Source organism: Camellia sinensis, chromosome 6, assembly GCF_055761805.1.
Source record: "Camellia sinensis isolate YWXY chromosome 6, ASM5576180v1, whole genome shotgun sequence".
NCBI lineage: Eukaryota > Viridiplantae > Streptophyta > Magnoliopsida > Ericales > Theaceae > Camellia > Camellia sinensis.
Genome location: NC_138966.1, coordinates 155,935,980 through 155,962,451, shown reverse-complemented (window position 1 = coordinate 155,962,451; position 26,472 = coordinate 155,935,980). Strand labels below are relative to the sequence as shown.

General features: G+C 30.1%; 1 protein-coding gene and 1 long non-coding RNA gene across 2 annotated transcripts in view; both read left to right on the top strand.

The window, feature by feature from the left end:
- LOC145793723 (monothiol glutaredoxin-S15, mitochondrial-like) overlaps window positions 1-26,472 on the top strand; it is a 98,734-nt gene that overhangs the window by 15,478 nt on the left and 56,784 nt on the right. The window contains exon 4 of the mRNA XM_082876593.1: window positions 371-390. Coding sequence (XP_082732719.1) covers window positions 371-390 — 20 coding nt within the window. The remainder of the gene's footprint in view (window positions 1-370; window positions 391-26,472) is intronic.
- Window positions 24,536-25,115, top strand: LOC145792151 (uncharacterized). Its single transcript, XR_014331314.1, has 2 exons — window positions 24,536-24,716; window positions 24,820-25,115. It is a non-coding gene; the product is annotated as an uncharacterized LOC145792151 (long non-coding RNA).

Sequence of the window (26,472 nt, the reverse complement as noted above, 5' to 3'; positions counted from 1 at the left end):
AAACCAAATAAATTTTTCTTTTCAAAACTCATAACTCAAAATACGACTCCACACTCAAATCACAATTCTAAAAATAATTTTAAAAAAAATATATTTTGTTTTAATTTTTTATTTTAAAATAGAGTTTTGGAAAAAGTTTGGTTTTGAGTTTTGAATTGAGTTTTAAATTTGTGTTTGGTTATGAGTTTTTGAAAATAATTTTTGAATTGAGTTTTGAGTACAAACATATTCCGAAAAAATATTTTTTTAAGAATCACAATTCCAATTAGCAATTTTCAAAAATCTTTTACAATTACAATTTCAATTATAAATTTTCAAAAATCTTTTCAAAACTCATAGAGCCTTAAAAAATATAGAGTTTTGAAAATAGTGTGGAGTTTCGAGTTATGTGTTTAGTTATGAGGCTTGAAAATAATTTTTGAATTGAGTTTTATGGTTGTGTTGGTCAATTCAAAAATTATTTCAAAACTCATAACTAAACACAAACTTAAGAAAAATACGAACTTATGTTAAATATATTTTTTAAATATTAACAAATTTTTAAAATTTTATTTTTTATTTTAAATATTTTATTTTATTTTATGAATATATTTTTAAATATTTTAATTTTTTTGTTATGTGTTTTGTTATGATTTGAGTGTAGAGTTTTGAAAATAGTGTGGAGTTTCGAGTTATGTGTTTGGTTATGAGGTTTGAAAATAATTTTTGAATTGAGTTTTGAGTTATATGTTTGATTATGATTTGATTATGAAATTGTGTTTTCAGTTTAAAATCTTAAAATTAAAAAATTAAAATATTTACAAAATAAAATAAAATATTTAAATAAAAATATATATTTAAAATAAAAAAATAAAATTTAGTGTTTACATTGGGCACTTTAGTGTTTACATTATAGGCATTATAGGCATTATAGGTACTTGAGGGCATTATAGGTATTTTAGTGTTTATAGTTGATGACATCAGCAGGGACGGTTAGGTGTATAAACGGAGGTCAAATTTTGGGGAAATCTTGACATTGTCAGATAAAGTAAGGGAGGTTATTGTAATTATTCAAACCACATGGGATGTCCCTGTATTTGTCAGAAACCTCAGGGGAGGTAAATGTAATTTACCCTTTATTTTATTATAAGAAAAATGTGATGTGATTGTAGTTTGTTTAATGGCTCTTTTTTTTAATAAGATTGTTGTAGTTAGTTCAATAGTTTTTTTTTAATGTTATTTAATCTTTTTATTTAATATTTTAATTTTATTTTTGATTTTTTAATATGATTGAAGTTAGATAAATATAAACCCTCACAAAGAGAAAAATGTGATTATAATTAGTTGAATGATTCTTTTTTTTTTTAATGTGATTGTAATTAGTTTAATAGTTCTTTTTTTCATTTATTTATTTTATTATGAGAAAAATGTGACGTGATTGTAGTTTGTTTAATAGCTCTTTTTTTAAATATGATTGTTGTAGTTAGTTCAATGAGTTTTTTTTTAATGTTATTTAATCATTTTATTTACTATGGGTTTTTGATTTTTTAATATGATTGAAGTTAGATAAATATAAACCCTCACAAAGAGAAAAATGTGATTATAATTAGTTGAATGATCTTTTTTTTTTAATGTGATTGTAGTTAGTTTAATAATTCTTTTTTTCATTTATTTATTTTATTATGAGAAAAATGTGATGTGATTGTAGTTTGTTGAATGATTCTTTTTTTTAATATGATTGTTGTAGTTAGTTCAATGGATTTTTTTAAAATGTTATTTAATATTTTTATTTACTATTTTAATTTTATTTTTGATTTTTTAATATGATATTTTATTATGGAAAAATGTGATGTGATTGTAGTTTGTTCAATGACTCTTTTTTTTTAATATGATTGTTGTAGTTAGTTCAATGGATTTTTTTTAAATGTTATTTAATATTTTTATTTACTATTTTAATTTTATTTTTGATTTTTTAATATGATATTTTATTATGGAAAAATGTGATGTGATTGTAGTTTGTTCAATGACTCTTTTTTTTTAATATGATTGTTGTAGTTAGTTCAATGGTTTTTTTTAATGTGATTTATTTTTTTTTATTTACTATTTTAATTTTATTTTAAGTATGATTGAAATTAGATAAACATAAACAAAAGGGGATTGTACTCATTAGGGTCACATAATGTACCAATTATTGATGATGATTAGATTGTATTTTGACCCAAAAAAATTGTAATTGATCTTTTTAACTCACTATGTTTTTTGAAAAATAAATTATTGTGTTTTTAAATTATCAATTGTCTTAATTTGTGATTGATTTTTTTAATTATTGATAATGATTAGATAGCGTTAAAAAAATTATGATTTGTATGATTGAAGTTATCTCTTTTTGTTTATAATTTGATTTTTTAATATGATTGAAGTTAGATAAACATAAACACTCAAAAAAAAATGTGATTGTAATTTGTTCAATGGTTCTAAATATTCTTTTTATTTACTATTTCAATGGTTCTTTTTTTAAATGTGATTTAATCGTTTTATTTACTGTTTTAATAGTTCTTCTTTACAAATTATTTTTTTTATTATGAAAAAATATGATTGTAGTTAGATAGCATAAAAATATTTGTGATTTTTATGATTGAAGTTATCTCCTTTTTTGATTTGTATTTGGTCTAGCCAAATACAAATTATAATTTGATTTTTTAATATGATTCGAGTTAGATAAACATAAACACTCACAGAGAGAAAAATGTGATGTAGTTAGTTCAACGGTTCTTTTTTTTTTTAATATAATTGTAATTAGTTTAATGGTTCTTTTTTTTCATTTATTTATTTTTATTATGGGAAAAATGTGATGTGATTATAGTTTAAAAAAGGTTCTTTTTTTTAATGTGTTAATGGTTCCTTTTTTTCATTTATTTATTTTTATTATGAGAAAAATGTGATGTGATTGCAGTTAAAAAATCAAATCATGCAAATCACAAATATTTGTGAAGTCAGATAAACATAAACACTCACAAAGAGAAAAATATGATTGTAGTTAGTTCAATGGTTCTTTTTTTTTTTTTTAATGTGATTGCATTGTAGTTAGTTTAATGGTTATTTTTTTGAAGTTATCTCCTTTTTTGATTTGTACTTGGTCTAGCCAAAAAAAAATTATAATTTGATTTTTTAATATGATCTAAGTTAGATAAACATAAATACTCACAGAAAGAAAAATGTGATTATAATTAGTTCAATAGTTTTTTTTTTAATGTGATTGTAATTAATTTAATGGGTTTTTTTTTTCATTTATTTATCTATCTATCTATCTATTAAGCAAAATGGGGTTTTTAACCCCAAGGCCTATGGGAGCTCCAATATCCCAATCTTAATTTTCTAATTTTTTTATTTAAAAAAAAAACTTAGCATTTATTGATTTGGTCAAACTCTCTTGATCAGCATTTATTAACTTTTTTCAATCCATTTGTCTTTTCACATGTTTGCATTTATTGATTTGGTCAAAATCCCCTAATCAGCATTTAAAATCCTCTCAAATAAATAATTATAGATACAATCTGTGCATAGTTACTGCAGTACCTTTTTCAATTTCTCCCATACACTATGGTTAGTGATAATATTGTTAAATTATTTTTATAAAAAATCTTAAAAAATATAATTCACATCTTAAAAAAAGTCTAAAACAAATATAAATATTTATAATTATCCCATGCATAGCACGGGTGATAGGCTAGTATTAATTTAAGTAAATTTGCCTTGTAGTAAATTTGTCATACTTATATTTAATTTTTTTAAATAATTTTTTTATAACTTCCATTCTTCTTATTATTGTTTTTTATATATTTCTAACTAAATAAAATAAATAAATAATTAGAATCACTTTTAATTGTATGTTACTATTTTTATTTCCAATTTAACTATTATTATTAATATCCAATTGAATATTTATTTTATTATGTTATAATTTAGTATCATGTAAAATCATTATATATTTATTTCAGTTACACTTTTATAGCATGATAGGATTAAGATTATTAAAATACACATAAATAATTGAAATAAAATTATTATATATATATTTTTTAAATAACATTTTTATAAAACGATAAAGTTGAGATTATCAAAAATAAATAATTAGAATTATTCTTTAATTTTAAATGACTTTTTTTCTCCAATTTAATCACTACTTTTAAGAAAGACTTATCCATAAATCTCATATGAAGGAATGTTGATCCATTTAGTCCTAAGAGTTTTCTTATGAACCAATTAGTCATTTTTTGCTTTGAAAAGTTGTACTTATTTGATTTGGTGTCATTTGAGTTTAAGTGAATACATTTTTGTAATTCATTTTTTTTAATTTTCTAATTCGTTTTTGGGATGGGAATGGAAAGTTGGGGTGTAAAAGATTCTTTTTGGGAGGATTGGTGGCAGAAATGTTAGTTGTCGAGCATGAAAATCTACATTTCTGTTAATGTGGTTTCCTAGTATTACATTGGAGTATTACATTAGAATGTTACGTTTGAAAAAAATACACTCAGGAGTTTTTGTGTTATATTGATTGGAGTATTACGTTAAGAAAAAATATCTTAAGGAATTTTTTTAGAATGTTATATTGTTATGTTTGAGAAAAATACACTAATGAGTTTTTTAATGTATTACATTAGAGTATTATGTTTGAAAAAAATACATTAAAGAGTTTTTGTGTGTTACATTTATTGGAGTGTTATATTTAGAAAAAATACACTAAGGGATTTTTTAGTGTGTTACATTTGGGAAAAATACACTAACTCTGTATTTGGTTGGAGGATTTGGAAAGGAAAAAAAAGAAGTAAGTGAAATGTGAATAAAATATGCTTACATTTTACCTAATTTCACACACCTTTTTCATTTTCATTTCTAAATCTCTTTCCAAATCCTCCAATCAAATACAACGTAAGGAGTTTTTTTAGTGTTAATGGTCTTTTGCCAAACAAATTGATGTGAGATTTTATCTTATTGACTATTTTAACGTATTTTAACTTTTTGTAAATTTTAGGCAAAAAAATTAAAAATCCGCTTGCCAAATAGGGCCAAAATAGTAGAAAGATTTTTTAAAAAATGTAGATTTTTGTCTTACATGACATCATTAATAATTCAGATAATTTCATCTACAAAATTAATAGCCAAATTTATTTAAGCCGAAATATATTTCCCGCTCATCTCTCCTTTCTTCTCTCATTACTTTTCCCCCTCTTTCATCATTCCACTACTCTCTCTCTCTCTCTCTCTCAATCCACTACACAGGTTACAACACAAAAAAGTTTTCTAAGAGCATTCTCACCAGTTTACTTAAATTTTACCTTAAAATATTATTAAAAAATTCATTCCTTATTTTAGGAATTACTTTTTCATTTATTTCTTTTAACAAACTCTCTATTTTTTCTCTATTCTATTAAAATAATAAATTTAATTGCTTTTAAATTTGAATATTTTTGTAATAATAAAAACAGAGCAGTTTTGTATAAACAGAGCAGTCTACGCTCTCTTCCGGCCGGACGTCCGGCCCCTTCTCTAGCTACTACGTTCACCTACTGTGTTGCTGCTGTTTTGCTTGTCGTTATTCTGTTGCTGCTGTTTTGCAAAATTAGCACTAAAGTGTTGTGAGCCAAGGAAGAAGGACAGATCGGAACTTGGTTTAACCATTAGCATAGATATATTACTTTTCCACTGGAAGTGCAACCATTGTTCTCAATTCATTGAAAAGTTTTCCTAAAACCAGGAGGTTTCTGACATAGGCTTTGTTATTCCTTTTCTTTTATTTGTTTACAATTCCCATGATAACTGTTATAATATTGTATCTTTGCTCATTGTCAAATAATTTAGTGAGTAGGAAAAAAAAAATTGCCTTCTTTGTTTATTTATTTTTTTGTAATTTCCTTGATGAAAATAACCTTCAATTGAAAAAAAGTGACCTACACCAGCGAAAGAGATTCTTGAGAGAGTTTTGGCGCCCTTCAGTTCCCTCCCTGCCTTTTGCTGCAATAAAATAAGAATTTATCAATATGAGGGGGCTACAGTGACTGTAGCAACACTTTTATTTAGGGGGTGGGTTAAGGGACTTGATGGGGGTGTTTTTTGACAACAAAACCCCTTATTATGAGTAAGGAGGTGATATAAGGGTACTCCTAAGGATGCTCTAACACCTTCCTTGCGGCAAATTTACCTTTACACCTCTCTTCTCTCATTACTTCTCCCATCTTTCATTATTTCACTACTCTTTCTCTCTCTCTCTCTCTCTCTCTCCACTACACACAGGTTACAACAAAAAAAAGTTTCCTAACACCTTCCTTGAGGAAAATTTGCCTTTTCACCTCTCTTTTCTCATTACTTCTCCCATCTTTCATCGGTCCACTACTCTCTCTCTCTCTCCCCACTGCACACAGGTTATAACACAAAAAAAGTTTCTTAACACATTCCTTGCTGCAAATTTGCCTTTTCACCTCTCTTCTCTCATTACTTCTCCCCTCTTTCATCATTCCACTACTCTCTCTCTCTCTCTCTCCACTACATACAGGTTACAACACAAAAAAGTTTCTTAATACCTTCCTTGTAATAAATTTGCCTCTTCACTTAGAGAAGTTTCCTAGCACCTTCCTTGCACAAAATAATGCTACCCGTCAGTTTCCAAGTACCTTGCTTGCACACTAAATAAGTTTCGAATTTCAAATTTGTAAAAATTATTTTCAAAATATACACTCAAATATCTATATAATATACTAGAAGAGTTTATGAAAAAATGTATATTTTTATCTTACATGGCATCATGAATGATTTAGATCATTTTATCTACAAAATTGGTGGCCAGATTTGTTTGGGCTAAAATATATATTTTTAATTTAAACTTTATATACATATATATAATTATATATAATATATTGAAGAAAAATCAATACTCAACATAATTAATTTATCTATTTTTTCTTAATCTAACCGTAACATACTTATATTTAATTTTTTAAAATAATTTTTTTTATAACTTCCATTATTATTATTATTATTATTATTATTATTATTTATATATTTCTAACTGAATAAAATAAATAAATAATTAGAATCACTTTTAATTGTATGTTACTATTTTTATTTTCAATTTAACTATTATTATTAATATCAAATTGAATATTTATTTTATTATGTTATAATTTAGTATCATATAAAATTATTATATATTTATTTCAATTATACTTTTATGGCACGATAGGATTAAGATTATTAAAATACACATAAATAATTGAAATAAAATTATTATATATTTTTTTTAAATAACATTTTTATAAAACGATAAAGTTTAGATTATCAAAAATAAATAATTAGAATTATTCTTTAATTTTAAATGACTTTTTTTCTCCAATTTAATCACTACTTTTAAGGAAAACTTATCCATAAATCTCATATGGAGGAATGTTGATCCGTTTAGTCCTAAGAGTTTTCTTATGAACCAATTAGTCATTTTTTGCTTTGAAAAGCTGTACTTATTTGATTTGGTGTCATTTGAGTTTAAGTGAATACATTTTTATAATTAACCAAACCAAACCAAACCAAACCATAATTCCCATCAATTGGGGTCGGCTACATGAATCCTTCTTCTCCACGCGGTCCTATCAAAAGCCATTTTGTTAGTCAAATTAAATCGATCCATATTTCTATTTACAATGCTAACCAACGTTAATCTAGACCTTCCCCGTCCCCTAACACTTCCATCTACTGTTACAGTATTGCATCTCTTAATACATTTTTATAATTCATTTTTTAAATTTTCTAATTCATTTTTGGGATGGGAATGGAAATGTGGGGTGTAAATGATTCTTTTTGGGAGAATTGGTGGCAGAAATGTTAGTTGTCGAGTGTGAAAATCTACATTTCTGTTAATGTGGTTTCTTGGTATTACATTGGAGTGTTACATTAGAATGCTACGTTTGAAAAAAAAAATACACTAAGGAGTTTTTGTGTTACATTGATTGGAGTATTACGTTAAGAAAAAATATCTTAAGAATTTTTTTTAGAATGTTATATTGTTACGTTTGAAAAAAGTACATTAAAGAGTTTTTTAATGTGTTACATTAGAGTACTATGTTTGGGAAAAATACACTAAAAAGTTTTTATATGTTACATTGATTGAAGTGTTATATTTAGAAAAAATACAGTAAGGAATTTTTTTTAAATGTTACGTTGTTACATTTGAAAAATACAATAAGGAGTTTTTTAGTGTGTTACATTTGGGAAAAACATACTAACACTGTATTTAGTTGGAGGATTTGGAAAGGAAAAAAGAAAAAGTAAGTGAGATGTGAATAAAATATGCTTACATTTTACCTAATTTCACACACCTTTTTCATTTTCATTTCTAAATCTCTTTCCAAATCTCCTAACCAAATACAACGTAAAGAGTTTTTTAGTGTTAATGGACTTTTGCCAAACAAATATTCTTTTCATCAAATAAATTTTTTATTAAATTTAATACCTTATATTTTTTTTAAATTAAAATATTTTCACTAATTATTTTTTGGGTAAATTACAGATACATCTCCTTAGGTTTGCTTAAAGTACAAATTGTTTCATGTGATTTGAAAAATTACAAATTTCCCCTTGTTAAAAAGTTTTATTTAACAGAATTAATTAAAAAAAAATTCATAATTGTTCTCCTATACAATAATAAAATTACTTAAATTGCTAATTGAAACATATTTCTAACATTATTAAAAATTGTTAATTGATTTGATGATTTTGTAATAAAATGAGCGATTTGTTATGAAATTATAAACCTCAAAAGGTGAAATATAATTTTCAAAATTATAAAAAATAATTTATATTTTAATCAAACTTTAAAAAATGTATTTATAATTTATCCTTATTTTTTTATATCATTTACGCAAATACTCACCATCACTGCACATCCTTATGTCATTTTCTTACATTAGGACATTCAACAGGTCAACCTCGCTCTTTCTCTTACTTTTTCTTTCCTAGCTCATATGGAAGACCCAGCTATTAATTGCAACAACTAAGGGATATTTGAATTTTTAATTTATTTTGAGTTATATCAATTTTTTATAATTTTTATATGTTTTTTTAAAAAAATTTTAAAAAGTCAAAAAATTAATTTTTAACCATTTTTCCAAAACAACCTTAAGTCTTCTTTCATATATTTCAACCATTGTTTCCACGAAACACCACAAAAGATTTAAGAAAATTACACACGCGCCTGCACACACACACAAAAAAAAAAACCTCAAATTTTGTGTGTCTCATTAAATTGGGCTCAATTGTTGTGTACTTGTGAGTTTCCTAATTTTCTAACAACTTGTACCAGAGCTAATTTTCTAACAACTTGTGCCAGAGCTGATAGCTGACGATTATAAACGGATTTTCTTGGAACATCCATGTGATGGACTTAGATTTGCACATAAACTTTGATGGAGTAAAAGAAAAATTTCTAATGTACGTGGAGGTTGGACGACGGCAAGGTGACTCTTTCAATGGAATATGATGGATCACGATGGAGTGTGTGCGGGTGACCTTTGTTGAATTCGATGTTAGAGAGTTATAAATCAAGATTTGAGGGGAGTAAGGAAATGCCCAATGCTAATTTTACATGAGGAAGAGATTATTGGAGGATGTGTGAAGATAGAATCTCATATTAAATAAAAAGTAAAAACAATGAGTTTTAATATACATTAGATAGACTCTACACTTAATGGTTTAAGTTTTTAAGTGAGTATAAATTCCAAATAATGTATGCTTAGCTTTGATATTTACATTATGCACACATAAAACTTATACCACTAAAAAAATATTTTTTTACTGCACCACTGCAATGCAATTTTCCCTAGTTAGTTTCATCAAAAATATTTATGAATTAATACTAGGTGTTATGTTAATGTGTAGATATTTTATCTAATTTCACACAACTTTTCATTTTTCTTTTTCAAATCCTTCAATCAAACACAACCTTAAAACAAAATATGGGAAATTAAAGGAAAACGTACAATTTCTTCTCACCTAGATATAGTTATTGATAGATTGAGCTTCTATCCCGTCTAGATGGGCCCATCAAGGATTCCTTTTCAATGATCTTAACCAAAGCAAAGAAGAAATAACTTCCGTGGATGTAGATTCAGTTTGGCTCGAATTGTCATCTGGAAGACCATTGAGTGTAATAAGGACCAAATCTTCATCATCCATTGGTGAAGTAAAGCAGCCAAAGTTGCCATCTCCTTAATTTGATTCAAGTATTCTTCCATCAAAATATAAGATTTGACCGCATTGTGAAGTTTATTCTTCAACTGATTTTGCAGGAATTTAGGGTCGGTTAGGATATATGTGTTCGATTGAAATTGAAATTATTATACAGTTGATTATTATAAGGAAAAAAAAAAAACTATAGAAAATGATAAATTGAGGTAAAGAAAAGTATTTTAGCATAATCTTTTAAGTTAGAAGAGAAGTTTTAGCATGATTTTAAATAACTATTTTTATATAATTAGTAACAGCTAGCATACATGATGCACATGTAATTTAAATAAATAAAAATAAAACAAAAAAAAATTATTATATATTATGTGTCACTTAAGGGGTGAGAGCCTTCTTTACTAGTTAAGACATCAAACGAAGCCTTTGCTTTATATAATAGTATAGATTTTAAATCCATCATTAAAACTGTGGAGGGATAAAAATTAACTCATGTGACATGAACCCACCCAATACCTACATGGAATAAGGATTAAGATAATAAAATAAACAACTTGCAATGCAACTTGACAACTTCCCAAGTTGCTATGACATACATATATCAGATGAGTTTTGGGTCATACAAGTGGCTCATTTTCATTGGACCAAATTGGTGACTTAATCTCATTAGACAAAATGAGTGGCAGGTTAGCCTATATAAAATGATATAGTCTTCAACTTCAGGGTATGCCTAAACCATTCTATTTACTTATTTAGTTTTATTTAGATATATGCTATCTAACTTGATCGTTGGAATGCCCTCTGGCTGGCAACCACAGGTGGAGAGGCACTAACTGTTTATTCTTTTGTAAATTCAGAACAGTGTGATTTAATTCTTCATTGATCTCTTGATTAATATATGTGGGACAATTTCTGCCTTCACAAAAACTATTTAATTCAATCTATGTATTTCAAATCTACATATATTCAAACAGATCCGTATTATTTGGAAAAAATATAAATCACAATCATGCAAAAAATTGCTTCTTCATGGTAAATAAAATGCAGCCAAAAACATTTTAATGAAGTAAAAATTGCAGGAAAAAAATTTCTGCAGAAAGCACTTAAAAGATGCAGAATGCTTTTTTCCAAAAATATTTTGATGAAGTAAAAATTGCAGGAAAAAAAAAATACTGCAGAAACAACTTAAGGATGCAAAAAGTTTATTTATTTATTTATTTTTAATGACATAGAAAATGTAGATAATACAATGGAACATATCTTACCAATGCCGTAAATGCAGAACAACACTGCAGCAAAACCATTTTAGGATGCAGAAAGTGCAGAAAATACTCTTAGAAACCATTTTTAAAGATGCAAAAATGTTGGTTGATATCATTTTATTAGTGATACCAAACTATTTGGCGTTGCTGTTACTTGAATCAACTGAACCAACCATTGGCATTAACCCAGTGTAACCAAAAAAAATAAAAAAATAAAAAACTCACCACGACTGAAAGCTAATGTATGAAAGGAAAATTTCACTAATAAGAAGTTAATTTCCAATAACATGTGATTGGCTTCAACAGAGCTTATTTTGGTCCAGTCACATACATCTAGAAATTCAAAAGAAACCTATAAAAATAAAAAAAGGACCAAAATATAAGGGAAAAACGCACTGCATTTTGAGCTATCAAACTCCATATCACATGTTAATAATCAATCAAATGGATGAAAAATCATAGTTTTCTACTGCCCATGTCCTTGATGTATTGGTGTAAAAATTTCGCATTTGGTGGAATTAACCACTCAACATGTGCAAAAATAACAGCCGGATAAAAAGTGAGGAGCTATAGAACAAATTAAATTATGGCACTTGGGATAGTATAAAACCAATTATGGCTCAATTCCAAACACAACAATGTCACCATTCCTTACGTACAACTTGAGCCTCCCAAAGAAACATATAATCCTAAAAATGGATATGAGATGGTAACCAATTTAGTCCAAGACTCTCTAATCCCGTGTTCCTTCATTACCTATACATTGACATTAACATAATTTTTTGGCCATTGAAAGAAAGTACACAAAGGAGGCGTTCTGATCCTCCTTCTAAAACCCCAAAACTCCATATGCAACTGCGGTATCTCCTTGTACTTCTCTTTCGCTAAATCGAAGCAAACAATGCTCTTTGGAGAGCTCAAAGCCTGTTACAATTCGGCTTCCCAGAATCGTTTTTCCAAAAATTACTGTATAGATACTATGACAAGAATAAAAAAGTATCTGGACTGTAAAAATGGTGAGGCCCTAAGGCCTATTTGAGGCTCATATGGATCACTTGGGCTTAAATCATAAAAAGATCAGACGAAAGTGTGGATTTAAAAAATGGGATCAACTCCTATCCAGTTGGCCCAATTAGAGTGTCCTATTGTCCTCCGTGGGCACATCAAGGAGTTCACATCGATAATCTAAACCGTCAATATGTAGAGTTCATTGAGTATTTTATTTTTGTAAAAAATCAAGTCGATCAGATATTAATAGCCACTTGATCAAATCACACTTGTGTCAACAATTTATTTTTAAAATTATAGTTACCATTGACACAAAATTGATACGATCAAGTATCTATCAATATTCGATCAAAGTGATTTTTTGTAGGAATAAAATACTCGACAAGTCCTAAATATTAAACGATTCGGATAATTGAAATTGACTCCATAGTGGATATACAAAACCTAACAACATGCTCTAATCTGATAGAAGCCTAAATATAAAAAATTTTCTCTTTAGTTTGGACTCGGTTGCTAAAGTTGCCTGGACTAACACGCATGTCTGATTAGAACGAGATCACATGGAAGGGAATGACTATTGAGCTTCGCAATAGAATGATAAATTATTTTGCAATGTATTTTTTATTAAATTTTTAATCAATCAAATATGAGAATGAAAAATTTAATATAATAATGATTCTCTTTTGATAAATCAAACACTACTTAAGAGTCTTTAACAAATCACATAACTAGACATAAATATATATGGTTGGATAATTTTATTTTTTATTTATTTATTTATTTTTTGTAGATCATATTAACAATTTTTTTTTTAAAAAAAAAATTAATTTATATATATTTTGCATCTTGTTTTCAAAATCTTAAACAAAAATGCTTGGGAGCATAACTATAAAATTTAAGACGGTTGAGCATTACCCTACCTTTCATTAAATTAACAATTCATTAGAAGATATATTACAAATTGGTCTTAATAAAAAGAACTGTGAGAACTGCTTGTAGCCAGTAAAAAAAGGAAATACTGAACTAAAGATTTGTGCATTTAAAGCAAAGATTTGTCCAAATGTTTTATACCGTAATTTTACTAATAAAAAATATTCACTGGATTTAATATCTTATACCCTTCTTATCTTGGAATTTTCCAACAATTATCCTTTTTAAATATAACATCCGGCCCTTTCAAATTTTTAATTGCATAACAAATTATCCATTTTATTAATAAATTATTAAATCAATTAACAATTTTTAACAATGAATATATTTTATTTAAAATTCTTGGCAATCTTATTATTGTATATAAGAGTAGTTATAAATTTTATTTTTTCTATTAATTGTTGAAATAAAAAATTCTAATAATGAAGTATTTATAATTTTCAAAATTACAAGAGATTTTAAGCAAATCTCAAAAGAATGTATTTACAATTTATTCATATTTATTCAATGGAAAATGTGAGACGGCCCAATTACAATTGATGTTTTGGGGACAATTTTCATGATCATCCTCCCTCATCTGTAGAAGGAGGGTTCCAGTACATACTCATAGTAGTTGGTGATGCATATGTTGACAATCAGATCCATCGCACAATTCTTTTCTTTAAAAGGTGACGGCATAATGAAAGAAATCCCGAATTGCCCACAACCTTTAATTCTATACCCAAAATATTCTTCAACTCTTATACGGTTTCCCTAAACATAATCTGCACAACTCTTAGGGACGTCAACAAGGTTGGGGTCTAAGTATAATCGATGCCATTAATTTTATCAGTTATAATGACGTATGGAGAATCATTTAATTCCATGGAGTAGCTTTCTTTATCCCTAGCTCTATAGTAAACAACTCCCACATGGAACCCTGAAACGTAGTCGTCTTCCCCTCGCACTATTGGCACTTCTAAGGATACCAAAGAAGACCCTGTTATTTTATAGGTGAAACTATCGCTCAAATCACCAGTATAGAAATAGTCGCCTAGGAAGGAGCTGTCACGAAGATGTTGTCATATGAATTTCTAATTAGTATAGTGCTAGACGGAAATACAAAAATTAAAATAAATTTGTGGATACAAAATCAATAACATAAAATATAGGTAAACTAATTTGAGAATGAAACTGCATATTTTATGATAAGTCTCACTCTTTTCATGTGATATGTATGATTATGTCATGCTTATTCTGTATCTCCATAATCTTGTTTGAAAGTTTTTTTTGCATCAAATTAATACAGTGGCAAGTTTTAATTTTATCATTTAGAATTAAAAGACTCATCAAAGTTATTTATATTTGAAAAAAGAAATGTTATATATGTCATATATGTTTTTATCATTGTTTTGTATTATTGTCTACATGGATATTTATAATTGTCTCATTTGTTTAGAGATAATTATTAAGAAATTAATGAAAACAAGTAACATATTATCATAGAGAAATGCTATATATGACCAATTATTCATCATTATTTTGTGTCGCCATCTATATGGATACTTATGATTAATTCTCTTATTTGAAAATAATTGTCAACAAATTAATGCAAACAAATGACATCGTTCCAAGTAGGTTGGTGATATAAAAAGATGATATAAATATGTGATATATAATCGTCTAATATATTATGATGTAGCTGGTAATAAAAATAGTGAAAAAATTAGTGAATCCTATTTTTAAAATTGTTCATGCCACATCATTCAAATAAAAAAATTTGAATAAAAAATTCAATATGAGCAAGATATTATTTTCCATCTCTAATAGGCAACTCCTCTCTAATCCATTGGTCTTGTTTAGGTCCATGGGACGCACCATAGGTCCCGTTTTTATAATCTAAACCACTACAAGAAAACTGGGTATATGAGACGGAACTATTTGCGACGGCACACTTGCCGTCTCAAAAAGTCACTTTTTGTGACGGCAGAAAATACCGTCTCAAAAAAGCAGAGTATTTACGACGGCACCATTTGCCGTCTCAAAAAAGCAGAGCATTTGCAACGGCACTACTTGCCGTCTCAAAAAATGAGAGTATTTGCGACGGTACATACTCTCATTTTTTGAGACGGCAAGTAGTGCCGTTGCAAATGCTCTGCTTTTTTGAGACGGCAAATGGTGCCGTCGCAAATACTCTGCTTTTTTGAGACGGCATTTTCTGCCGTCACAAAAAGTGGCTTTCGTGTTTTTTTTTAGTGAATATTTTTAAAACTTTAAATATTTTTTTTAGATGTACCTTACTTAGATGTATCTAAAAAATAAAAAATTTATGAAAAAATATTTTTAAAAATTAATAAATACATAAAAATACAAAAAAAAAATGTATTGAATTATGGTATTTTTTTTTGTATTTTTGGTATTTGGTGAATTTTTAAAAGATTTTGGTGATTGTGGTTTTGAGATAGCTTCATATATATACAGTCACAAAATGATTTGAATAATTTCAACGGTATTTTTCTGTCGCAAAAAAAATTAAAAAAAACAATGTCGTCTTACTCTTTTGATATAACATTTCTCTTTTCATTCATTTTTTCATTTTCCTGTCTCTCTGTCTCTATCTCTCTATCTTCTCTTTATCTCTTTTCATTCATTTCTCTCTATCTCTATCTCTCTCTCTTTCTATGTCTGCCTGTTTCTCTCTCTCTCTCTCATTTTTTCTCTGTGTCTCTCGCCTATCTCTCTTCTCTCTATCTCTCTCATCTGTTTTCTCTCTCTGTCTCTCTCGCTCATCTCTCTTATCTCTATCTCCCTCATTTCTTTTTTTTTTCTCTCTCTTTCTCTTTCTCTTATCTTTCTATCTCTCTCGCTCATTTCTCTTCTCCTTCTGTCTCTCTCTTTTTCTGTGTCTCTCTCTCGCTCATCTCTTTTCGCTCTATTTCTCTCTTTTTTTGTCTATCTCTCGCTCATCTCTTGTTTCTTTCTCTTTTTCTATCTTTCCATCTCTCTCTTTCTTTCTCTCTCTATTTCTTTTCTGTCTATCTCTCTCTCCCTGTCTCTCTCTCACTCATCACTCTTTTCTCTCTCTGTGTCTACTTGTCTATTTGTTTATTTCTCCCTCACTATGTTCGACTTGCTCACTCTCTTACTCCTATCTTCTCTATTTATCGAGCTCCTTCTCGATTTATCGATCCACTATAAGAAAATACACTTTTGGCAACCACTTTTTCTATCTCTCTCTCACTCATCACTCTATCTCTGTGTGTGTGTCTCTCTCTCTATCTCTCTTTTTTATCTGTCTCTCACAAAATTAAAATATTTTTAAAATATTTAAATATTTAAAATATTTAAAAAACTGATTTGAATTAAGTTTTGAACAGAGTTTTGAATTATCTGTCTTCTTTATTTATTGAGCTCCCTATCGATTTATCGATCCACTACAAGAAAATGCACTTTTAGCGACCACTTTGTCTCTTTCTCGCTCATCACTCTGTCTCTCTATCTCTTTTCTCTATTTGTAACGCCCTCAAAATAGTAACATTAAACCCATCAGATAAGACATGCATTTACATATAAACCAACCATATTCCTTTATTTCATTGAGTTTCATTACATAAGTATTACATGTTAACATCAAAACAAAATGCCCTACGGGCTTACAGCTTTCCAAGTTAACACTTGGTTTCAACAAAAGAGTACTAACTCGTTTACACATTAAGCCCTTGGCTTGAAGTTACATGTAATACATCAAAAGTAAAACAACTACACTATGTCCGCCTCTAGCCTCCCAAGCTATGTCCTTGGAGGTGGCATGCTTCCTGCACCTGAAAATGATATTCCCATATAGGGTGAGCCACAGCCCAGTAGAAATACACTAAACCAACCATGGACAATGACTAAAACATTAGCAATTGATAGTTGGTCAACACTGATACAATCACATAAATAACTTATTTATGTCAACGACTTACAAGTCCCAATTACTTTTCATTTTCCCTTTAACAACAGATAAGCATGCTAGCTCTATCATCATTTCCACAGATATATATAAAAACTATATCTCACATTCAGATAAGCATAAAAACTATATCCACATTCTCAACAGATATGTATAACAACAATATCCTCAGATAAGCATATAAGCTGTATCCACATTCTACAACAGATATGTATATCAACAATATCCACAGATAAGCATACAAGCTGTATCCACACTTCACAAAGATAAGCATATGAGCTCTATCTTCACTTCTCTAGACAAGCATATGAGCTGTGTCTACGGAGTTCATCCCCTATCTCCTCCCAATACCTATCCGGTTTAGAGGTACATCCCCTATCTTCCCCTAAACCGCGGAGTACATCCCCTATCTCCTCCTCTACACATAACGTATATAAACACATTGGTTCTATATACAATCACACAATACACACAATTAATGTATTCTATCAACCGTCAAGTTCCATGACACATTCCATTGATTAGTTTCCGTTTACCTAATCATCATGCATTGTCTACAACAATCTCGACTATCCTCCACCGATAGCCCAAAGCAATTATTTCTCAAACAGAAAATAAATTCACAAATGGATATTCAATCAACATTTCATTTCCTCATTTCTCACCAATTAATTATCCCAATTAATTATACAATGTAATTAGGCCATTTTCCATAATTACCATTTCAACCCTTAGGTCCCATTTTCATCAATGATTTAACAATCATTCCATTTTTCTATGCCAAACATGCATCTAGGTTTATTATGAATAAAACCCCAACTTTTGTAAAATTACACAAAAAGTCCCAAACTTTCACAAAATTACCAAACCAAGCCCAACATCTCAAAATACCAAAATTTAAAGACAAAACCCATAGAGAGGAGTAGGTTATCCCTACCTCAAATTCGGAGTCCCAAAGGAGAAGACGACAAAACCCAACGTGCTCCAAAACCCGAGATTTTCAGATTAAAATGAAGCCCTCGACGATCAACAACTTTTTTGTAAAGGCCAAAGGTGAGTAAATCACTCCTACTAGATCAAAACCTAGAGAGAAGGTAGAGTCTAGAGTGAGAGGCTCAACAATGGTGATTTTGGAAAAGTAAGAGAGAGAAGAGAAAGTGAAAAAGTGATTTGAAAAGTCACAATTTCGGGACTTTAACCCAGGTCTCCGCTCGAGCGTAAAACACCCCGCTCGAGCGGCCACTCACAGACTTCCGCTCGAGCGGCCAACCGCCCGCTCGAGCGCAGAATGCACTCGCCCAGCACTTTTGCAGAGCCAGGACTCCGCTCGAGCTCCCAACCATACGCTCGAGCGGCCACTCACACAGATCCGCTCGAGCGGCCAACTCCACGCTCGAGCGTACAACACTGCACAACAAATACTGGATGGGTGTATTACCCGCTCGAGCGCCAACACCTCCGCTCGAGCGTACAGGCCAAAAATCTGGGCAACTAGTTTTGGTTTCTAAACTCAACCAACCTGAAACAAATCCGCCCAACACATCCTATAACTCAAATACGAAGTAAAAGGATGTAAACACAATAACAAACAACTACCAACATCCACGGACACATGTCCGGATCACGGTATAACAAGGGTAAACCCGGGATCGCTATACTATTCGTCTCTCACTCATCTTTCTCTCTCACTACCCATCTTCTCTACCACATTTACCACTACTGCAAATGCCATTCAACTACCACCACTCTTCTCTTTCTCTCTTTCTCTCTTTCACTCATCACTCTTATTTCTCTGTCTGTTTGTCTATCTATGTGTTTGTTTGTTTGTCTGTGTGTCTTTCGTTCATCTTTCTTCTCTCTATCTCTCTCATTTGTCTTCTCTCTGTGTCTCCCTCGCTCATCTCTCTTCTCTCTATTTCTCTCTGTCTCTCTCGCTTATCTCTTTTCTCTCTATCTCTCTATTTTTCTATTCTCTTTATCGTTCATCTCTTTTCGCTCTCTTTCTATATGTCTCTCTCATCTCTTGTTTCTCTCTATTTTTCTATATGTCTCTCTCTATCGATTTCTCTCTCTACCTCTCTATCTCTCTCTATATCTCTTTCTCTCTTTATCTCTCTCTCGCTCATCACTCTGTCTTTCTCTCTCTTCTCTATCTGTCTCTCACTCATTTCTCTCTCTCACCACCCATCTCCTCTATCACCTTCACCACTACTGCAAACACCATTCCACCACCACCATTACTTCTACTGTAGCCACTTCACCTCTACGACTACCATTACCACTACTATCGCCACCACTCCACTACCACCACTACCACTACTACTATCATTACCTCTCTTTCACCCCTGTCACTCCATTTACACTACCACTGCCACAACTTCACCACTAATCTGTTTCGCCATCACCATCACCGCCGCCACCACCATCATCTCTTATCCACCACCTTCACTACTGCTGCCGCTCCTTTTCCTCTACTACAAAAAATTAGTTCATGATTTTTAGTAATAAAAAAAATAGACCGCAGAAAAATATTTTTCATTGACTACAGAAAATTAACTTTTATTTTAGTGAAAATATTTTTCATTAAAATACATATGAAACAAATCAATTTTAATAACGGAAAGAAAATAAAAATTATTATTTATTTTTATTTTATTATTTAAATATTTATTTATGATTTTTTCTTTTTTTTTTCTTTTTTTTTCACCCCGCCCGCTCGGTTCCCCTCATTTTTTCCATTCCCGCGCCCCAAAATCCCCAATCTCTTTAGAACAAAAAAAAAATCCTAAATCTAATCGTCTCCCTCACATCACTCTCTCAGTCGCCTCTCTCTCTCTCTCTTTCACCCTCTCGTTTATCTCTGCACCGATCACTCTCTCAGTCGCCTCTCTCTCTCTCTCTCTCTCTCACCCTCTCGTTTATCTCTGCACTGATCTCGTTCATCTCTGCACCGATCACTCTCTTACTCTCTCGTTGCTCATCTGATCGATTCGCACCGATCATCGCACCGCCGATCTACTCACAGGTAAACTCTCTCTCTCAATCTGTCTCTCTCTCTCGGCCCGATGGTTGTTTTATATATATATATATATCAGATATATCTCTGATTTATAGTCATTAGTTGCGATGTATGTGTAAAAATTGTGTAGAAGTATGTGAATAGTGTACGAAAATATCTCTAAAAATTGTAAATATTGTATGAAATATGTGAAAATGCATTAGGTTTCTAATTATTGGGAAGATTCCACAAAGAAATATAAAAAAGAAGAAATCTATAATATTTTGGTTGCTTTGAAAGTTGAAAGAACGAAAAATCCATAGTATTATGCTCTGATGAGTAGAGATTCATTTTTTTTTTTGGTTGTCATATACCAAATAATGAGACATCGAAGATTCAGGGTCTATTTAGATCTTGTTGTGAATCTATGATTGACTGAAAAGGGGAAATGACTAAAAATTATTTTTCAAGTAGAATCATTTCTGTTATAGAAATGTGAATGGTGTATGAAACTATCTAAAAATTGTGAAAACATCTCTAAAAATTGTGAATATTGTATGCAATACGTGGAAAATGCATTAGGATTCAAGTTATGAGGAAGCTGCCACAAATATATATATTTAAAAGAAGAAATCTTGAATATTTCTGTCGCTTTGGAAGTTGAAAAAACTAAGAATTCACAGTATTATGCTCTGACTAGTAGAAACTCCCCCTTTTTTTATTTTTTGGTCATATCCCAAATAATCAGAAACTGAAGATTTAGGTCTATTTAGATCTCATTGTGAATCTGTCATGGACAGAAAGTGGAAAAATGACTCAAAATGCTTTTCCAAGTTGCTTCATTTCCGTTATAGAAAGATTGTGCCAATTCTTTCAAATCTCCCCTTATTTCCACAAAAAAAATTTTAAAAAAAATTAAAAAAACAAGGCCTATAGAAGATTGGTTGGAATTGTTGCAAGCATATGAAGAACACGCTTGTGCATGACAATTTACTTGGTATTGCAGCATTGTACGACTTTGGGAAGAAAATGATCTCTCACAATTATTACAATTCATAATGGGGTCCATTTTTCACATATGAATGGAATTGGAATGATGCAGATGCAACTTAAATAAGTTAATGTTTCATGATATGGAAATTATGTGACATTATTTATATAATGTTTTTAATTAATCACGTAAATTGTGTTTAGATTATGAAAAAAGTGAGACAAATGGAAATAAAATATATATTTTTCTATTGTCCTTTACTTTTTCCAAACATAAGCATAGTGAAAAATTTTACGGGATAGTACAATGTTTATTCATTTTTATTAAATTGGTGAGAAATAACGAACTACTCGCCTAACTTATTTTGCGGCTCTTTATTTGCTCAAAACATTACATAAACAATATTATATAGTTATTTTGGACTTTCTTGTGATGCTTTCTTATGTTAAATTAGCATGAAGCACTCACTTAATTTAGCATGTACCTACACTTATCAAACATGATCAATTCAACTCAAGAGTTCTGATACCTTGTTGTATGCTTAATTAAATTTAAAACTGAAAGATAAAGTTCATGGCATTGAAAACAAAATAACAGAATAAATTTTTTTTGGGAACTCACCTGAAATAACTTCAGTTAATGGCCTTTCTGGGGGAAAAAATGGGGAAGAAAACAATTAGAGAATGGTCACAAAGATTACTATTGGATTCTCTACGATTCGATGTCTGCTGAATATGACTATATACAGTGGTAACCCAGTCATAATGTGAATGATTTCAATTCTGGATTTCATATTGAGACTTAAAGTTGTCTTGGAGGCAAAAGGTGTGTATTTGTCTGCATATGTTTTATCACTAGGCTACAAAATAGACTCATCTTCTGCACAATTATTTTCAGCTTGACCGTTTTCTCCTTTTTTAGGATTTTGTGTGGCTAATATGTGTTATTTCACTCTGGTGTTTGCTGCGATATCAACAGGTAAATATTGGGACAAGGTTGATGAACAATGGAAGAGAGAGCCTAATTCCATTATGCTTGTTGACAAGAATGCACCAAATGAAGAAGTTTGGTTACGGGTAACTTACTTTTTAGTTGATTTATCATACTGGACTGCATGAATCCTTTCCAGTGCATTGTCGAGTCAAATGAGAGCTTGATAAGAAGTAAAGGGAACAGTGACACTCCTGCTTGGTTTGTAAACATATATGCATCTGACATTGGGAACAAGTGATTTGGGATAGATAAAGAGTTGAAACCCACAATTCTTAAGTCATGGCTGCACTATGATTGTATGCATGTCTAGAGAGCTAAGCATTTTGTACAAAGGTAGAAATATGGTAGCGTGATTTTGGTTGACTGACTTTGGGATAATAATAGGTATTACCATTCAAAAGTCTAAATAGGCATTCCATCTCGTGTCTTTTCCTAGGTAGTCTACCTCTTTCCCTTTTTAAGCTGTCATAATGTGAGATTATAAGCAGTTTGAAGCCTAAGCTTACTTTGTTCCTACTTGTAGTATATTTTTATCTCCTTCTCGTTCTCTGTTATCTATGACATATTTGCGGTAAGAAACCTTATCTCTGAGGTCATGTCAAGGAAACAAATATTTCCCGCTAGTTTGGCACTGGGAATTCTCAATTTTTTTGGTGGGTGGATGGATGTTGGAAATCCTTACTATGGGGGATTAGTGTTGGGAAACATCAGTTCAAGACTGGTGATAATGCCCTGCTCACCACATTCTTAATCCTTGTGCATCGATATTATGTGTCAACTTTTTCTTGCTTGGATGTGGAAGATTATGCCAGTGTATGTGGAATTATTTCTATTTTAATCGAGTGATAAACAGCAGGCCCATAATTTTTAAATTTCATGTTTCAATTAATCTTATTTACAGTCAATATAATACTAAATTTGACCAAAATAACTCACTGACCAACTTGTTTTTAATGCAATTTTAGACTATCTTGCCATGGATAGCCGTGCAATTGATCTAACTGAATGTGAATTGAGTTAATAAGTCTGTTTATATTCACATATTTGCACACATCCACATATTTTTGTAGATAAAGACATAAAGCAAGAGTGCTTAGGCAAACTGAAATTCCAAAGTATTGCAGTGTAGGTATTCGACCCCAAAGTGAGAGCTGGGTAGAATTTCAATCTCAAAGCTGCTTATCAGAGACCTGTTCTAGATGAACCATAAATTTCTTATGTCCTTTTTTGAAATCAGATTTGCTTTTTGTCATCTTTTTCTTATTTCTGCAGATTGAGGAAATGTGCAGAAGAATGAGAGCATCTGCTGTTCCTATTATGTCTGATTCTGAAGGTTATTATGTTTACTTGTTCCTTAATATATTTACTCCCTTAATTTTGCAATTCTATAGCTTTAACTAGTTTTTATCATTATTTTTTTAGGCTTCACCTTGCTAATTCAATTGGTACTTATGTTGGATGTATTGGTTATGACTTAGTGACTAATTCCGAATGCTCTATGTTCCACAAGGATGACATGAATGTTAGTTTGCACCTCAATTATATAAAAAATTCTCTTTAGTCTTGGCGATGTAATTCCAGCAGACCAAGAAAGTCAATAAGCTATCGACGTAAAGAGATAGCTTATTCATCATTCAATTTTCACGGATGGTGACAAGTCTTCGTGGAAGCTAGATTCTTCCTCAAACATTGATTCCAATGTTTATCCTCTTTTTACTCTTTTCAAATTGTTGAAAACTAAACCATTTCAGAAGGTACTTTATTTGTCTCTTTGAGCTCCTTTGAAATCCAACATCTGATGAGCACTTGAAATTTATGATTATGTTTATTTTCTGTAACATTCATAATGGTTGCCAATCAAAAACATTTATATTGCTTCTATCACTGCTTCAATCAAGTTGAATTCACCCCAGAAGAACTTGATTCTCGGAACAGGTCACTAAATCTACAAGTATGTGTTGTTATTTCCTCATCCATTTCTCTTATTATTTATGTCCTCTCCATATCTCAAATCCTATTATACCTGTCAGAAGAGATGAAAGATTTTAACCACCCTCAGCAGAAATATACAGTACCTATATATTACCAATACCAAAACACACACTCCTTAGCAGGTTTTATATAATCGTTGCTCATGCATGAATTTACAACATATAGGATATATTTGATGAGATCACATTGTTAGTTTAGTGCCTTGGAGCTGAATGATACATGAAACTAAGTATACCTTAATCTATAATTGAATGATAATAATTGATGATGATGTGATAGTGAAATATTGGTGTTAACTTTGGTTTGTTCTTTGTGATGTTCAGGAGATAGTGTGATGTCACAGAAAAACCAGTAGACCCGATTAAAGTTTACTCTGAGAGATATGCAGTTGTTCCTGATGACAACGTAAGTGTTCTTTTCACAGTTTTCATTGTCTTCATTACTGGTGTTTAAATAGTTGGTTTCTCCAAAATATTATAATTTGCAACTGTTATCTATTTATTTGTAGGTCAAAAGGATAAATTTTGCCGAGGGGAAGATCTGATTCTAGAAGTAGGAATTTGCAGCTTGATTTTTGAAATAGGCTTAAAATTGAGATCTTGTTGGAAATTTTTAATTTTTTGTAAGAGCATTTAAATATCCAATGTGTTGATTGGTGAATTTTAGATTTTATTTTATTATTTTATTTTTTTTAGGATTTGGGTGAATTTTATAATTTAAATATGCTTTTATGAACGTGTACAGTTTAATTATTATTTGTAAAATATTGAATTTGATGGTTTGATCAATTTTTATTTTTATTTTCTGTTATGATGTTTTTGTGAATGGAATGTAAATAATCAGCTCTTAGAGAGTGAGAGACGGCACCACCGTCGGAAAAAATAGAAATTTTTAATATTTTTATTAATTTTGTTATAGGTTTTACTTTTTGCCACGACATTATACTGTCGCAAAAAATAGAAATTTTATTATTTTTTAATATTTTTTGCGACGGCATTACACTGTCGCAAAAAATAAAAAATTTTATATTTTTTATACTTTTTGCGACGGCACCACACTGTCGCAAAAACAGTGTTTTTTTAAAAGAAAAAGACTATTAGCGACGGTATTTTTTGCCGTCTCAAATAACATTTTTAGCGACGGTAAAATAAGGCCGTCGCAAAAAAGTCAAGAAATTTCAAACGTTATTAGCGACTACACGGTGCCGTCGCAAAAAGGTAAAAAATGCCGTCGCAAAACATTAGCGACGGCACTTACCGTCGCAAAAACTCTTTTGCAACCCCTGCAGTTGCGACCCATCTCTTGCCGTCGCAAAAAGTCATTTTGCCGTCGCAAAAAGTATTAGCGACGGCATTAGGAGTATTAGCGACGGTATTTTACCGTCGCAAAAAGTCAATTTTTTTGTAGTGAACTATTCATTTTGTTGGGCACTTCATCTATTTCATTTACACAAAAATTAAGTTGATCAGATAATCGTATACTATTTAATTTATTTGTTTGTCATTAAAAATATATATTATTTACTTTTAAAAACACAATTGTCATCCATTTTTTGTGACAAATTTAATAAATTAAATATATTATGATTATCAGATCGGTCTAATTTTTTTTGTGAATGAAATACACAAAGTGTTCGATAAAATGAAAGATTTAGGTCATCAAAATGGAACTCATGATAGACCCCATGGTGGATTCCACAAACCTAAACAGTGTCCTCTAATCCATATAATCTGGATCAGATGAAATCCTCCTCTCCTTTGGTATTATATAAGTCACATATAAAATAAATTTGGTTTCACACATTTTACTTAATTTTCAGAGAGATTTTTTTGCTAAATTGTTGCACATCTATGTGTGTACATGTGTGTGTGTGTGTGTGTGAGAGAGAGAGAGAGAGAGAGAGAGAGGATTTTGTAAATTGTTGAGCTTGTCCAAGGGAATGATTCGTGCACCTTGAAAACAGTGAGGATCTTCCATTCCATTATTATTACCATTTAAGAGAAAATGCCAAAATTGGGGGTGACCCAACCAAATTACTAGAGTCTTCAATTTTGATAGATCGGATATTTTTCAAGTGATGCACAACCATAAGCCCTTACTTCCAATAAATTAGGAGGAAGATCTGAGATAGATTGAAGACTTGTGCAGTTATTCAACCGAA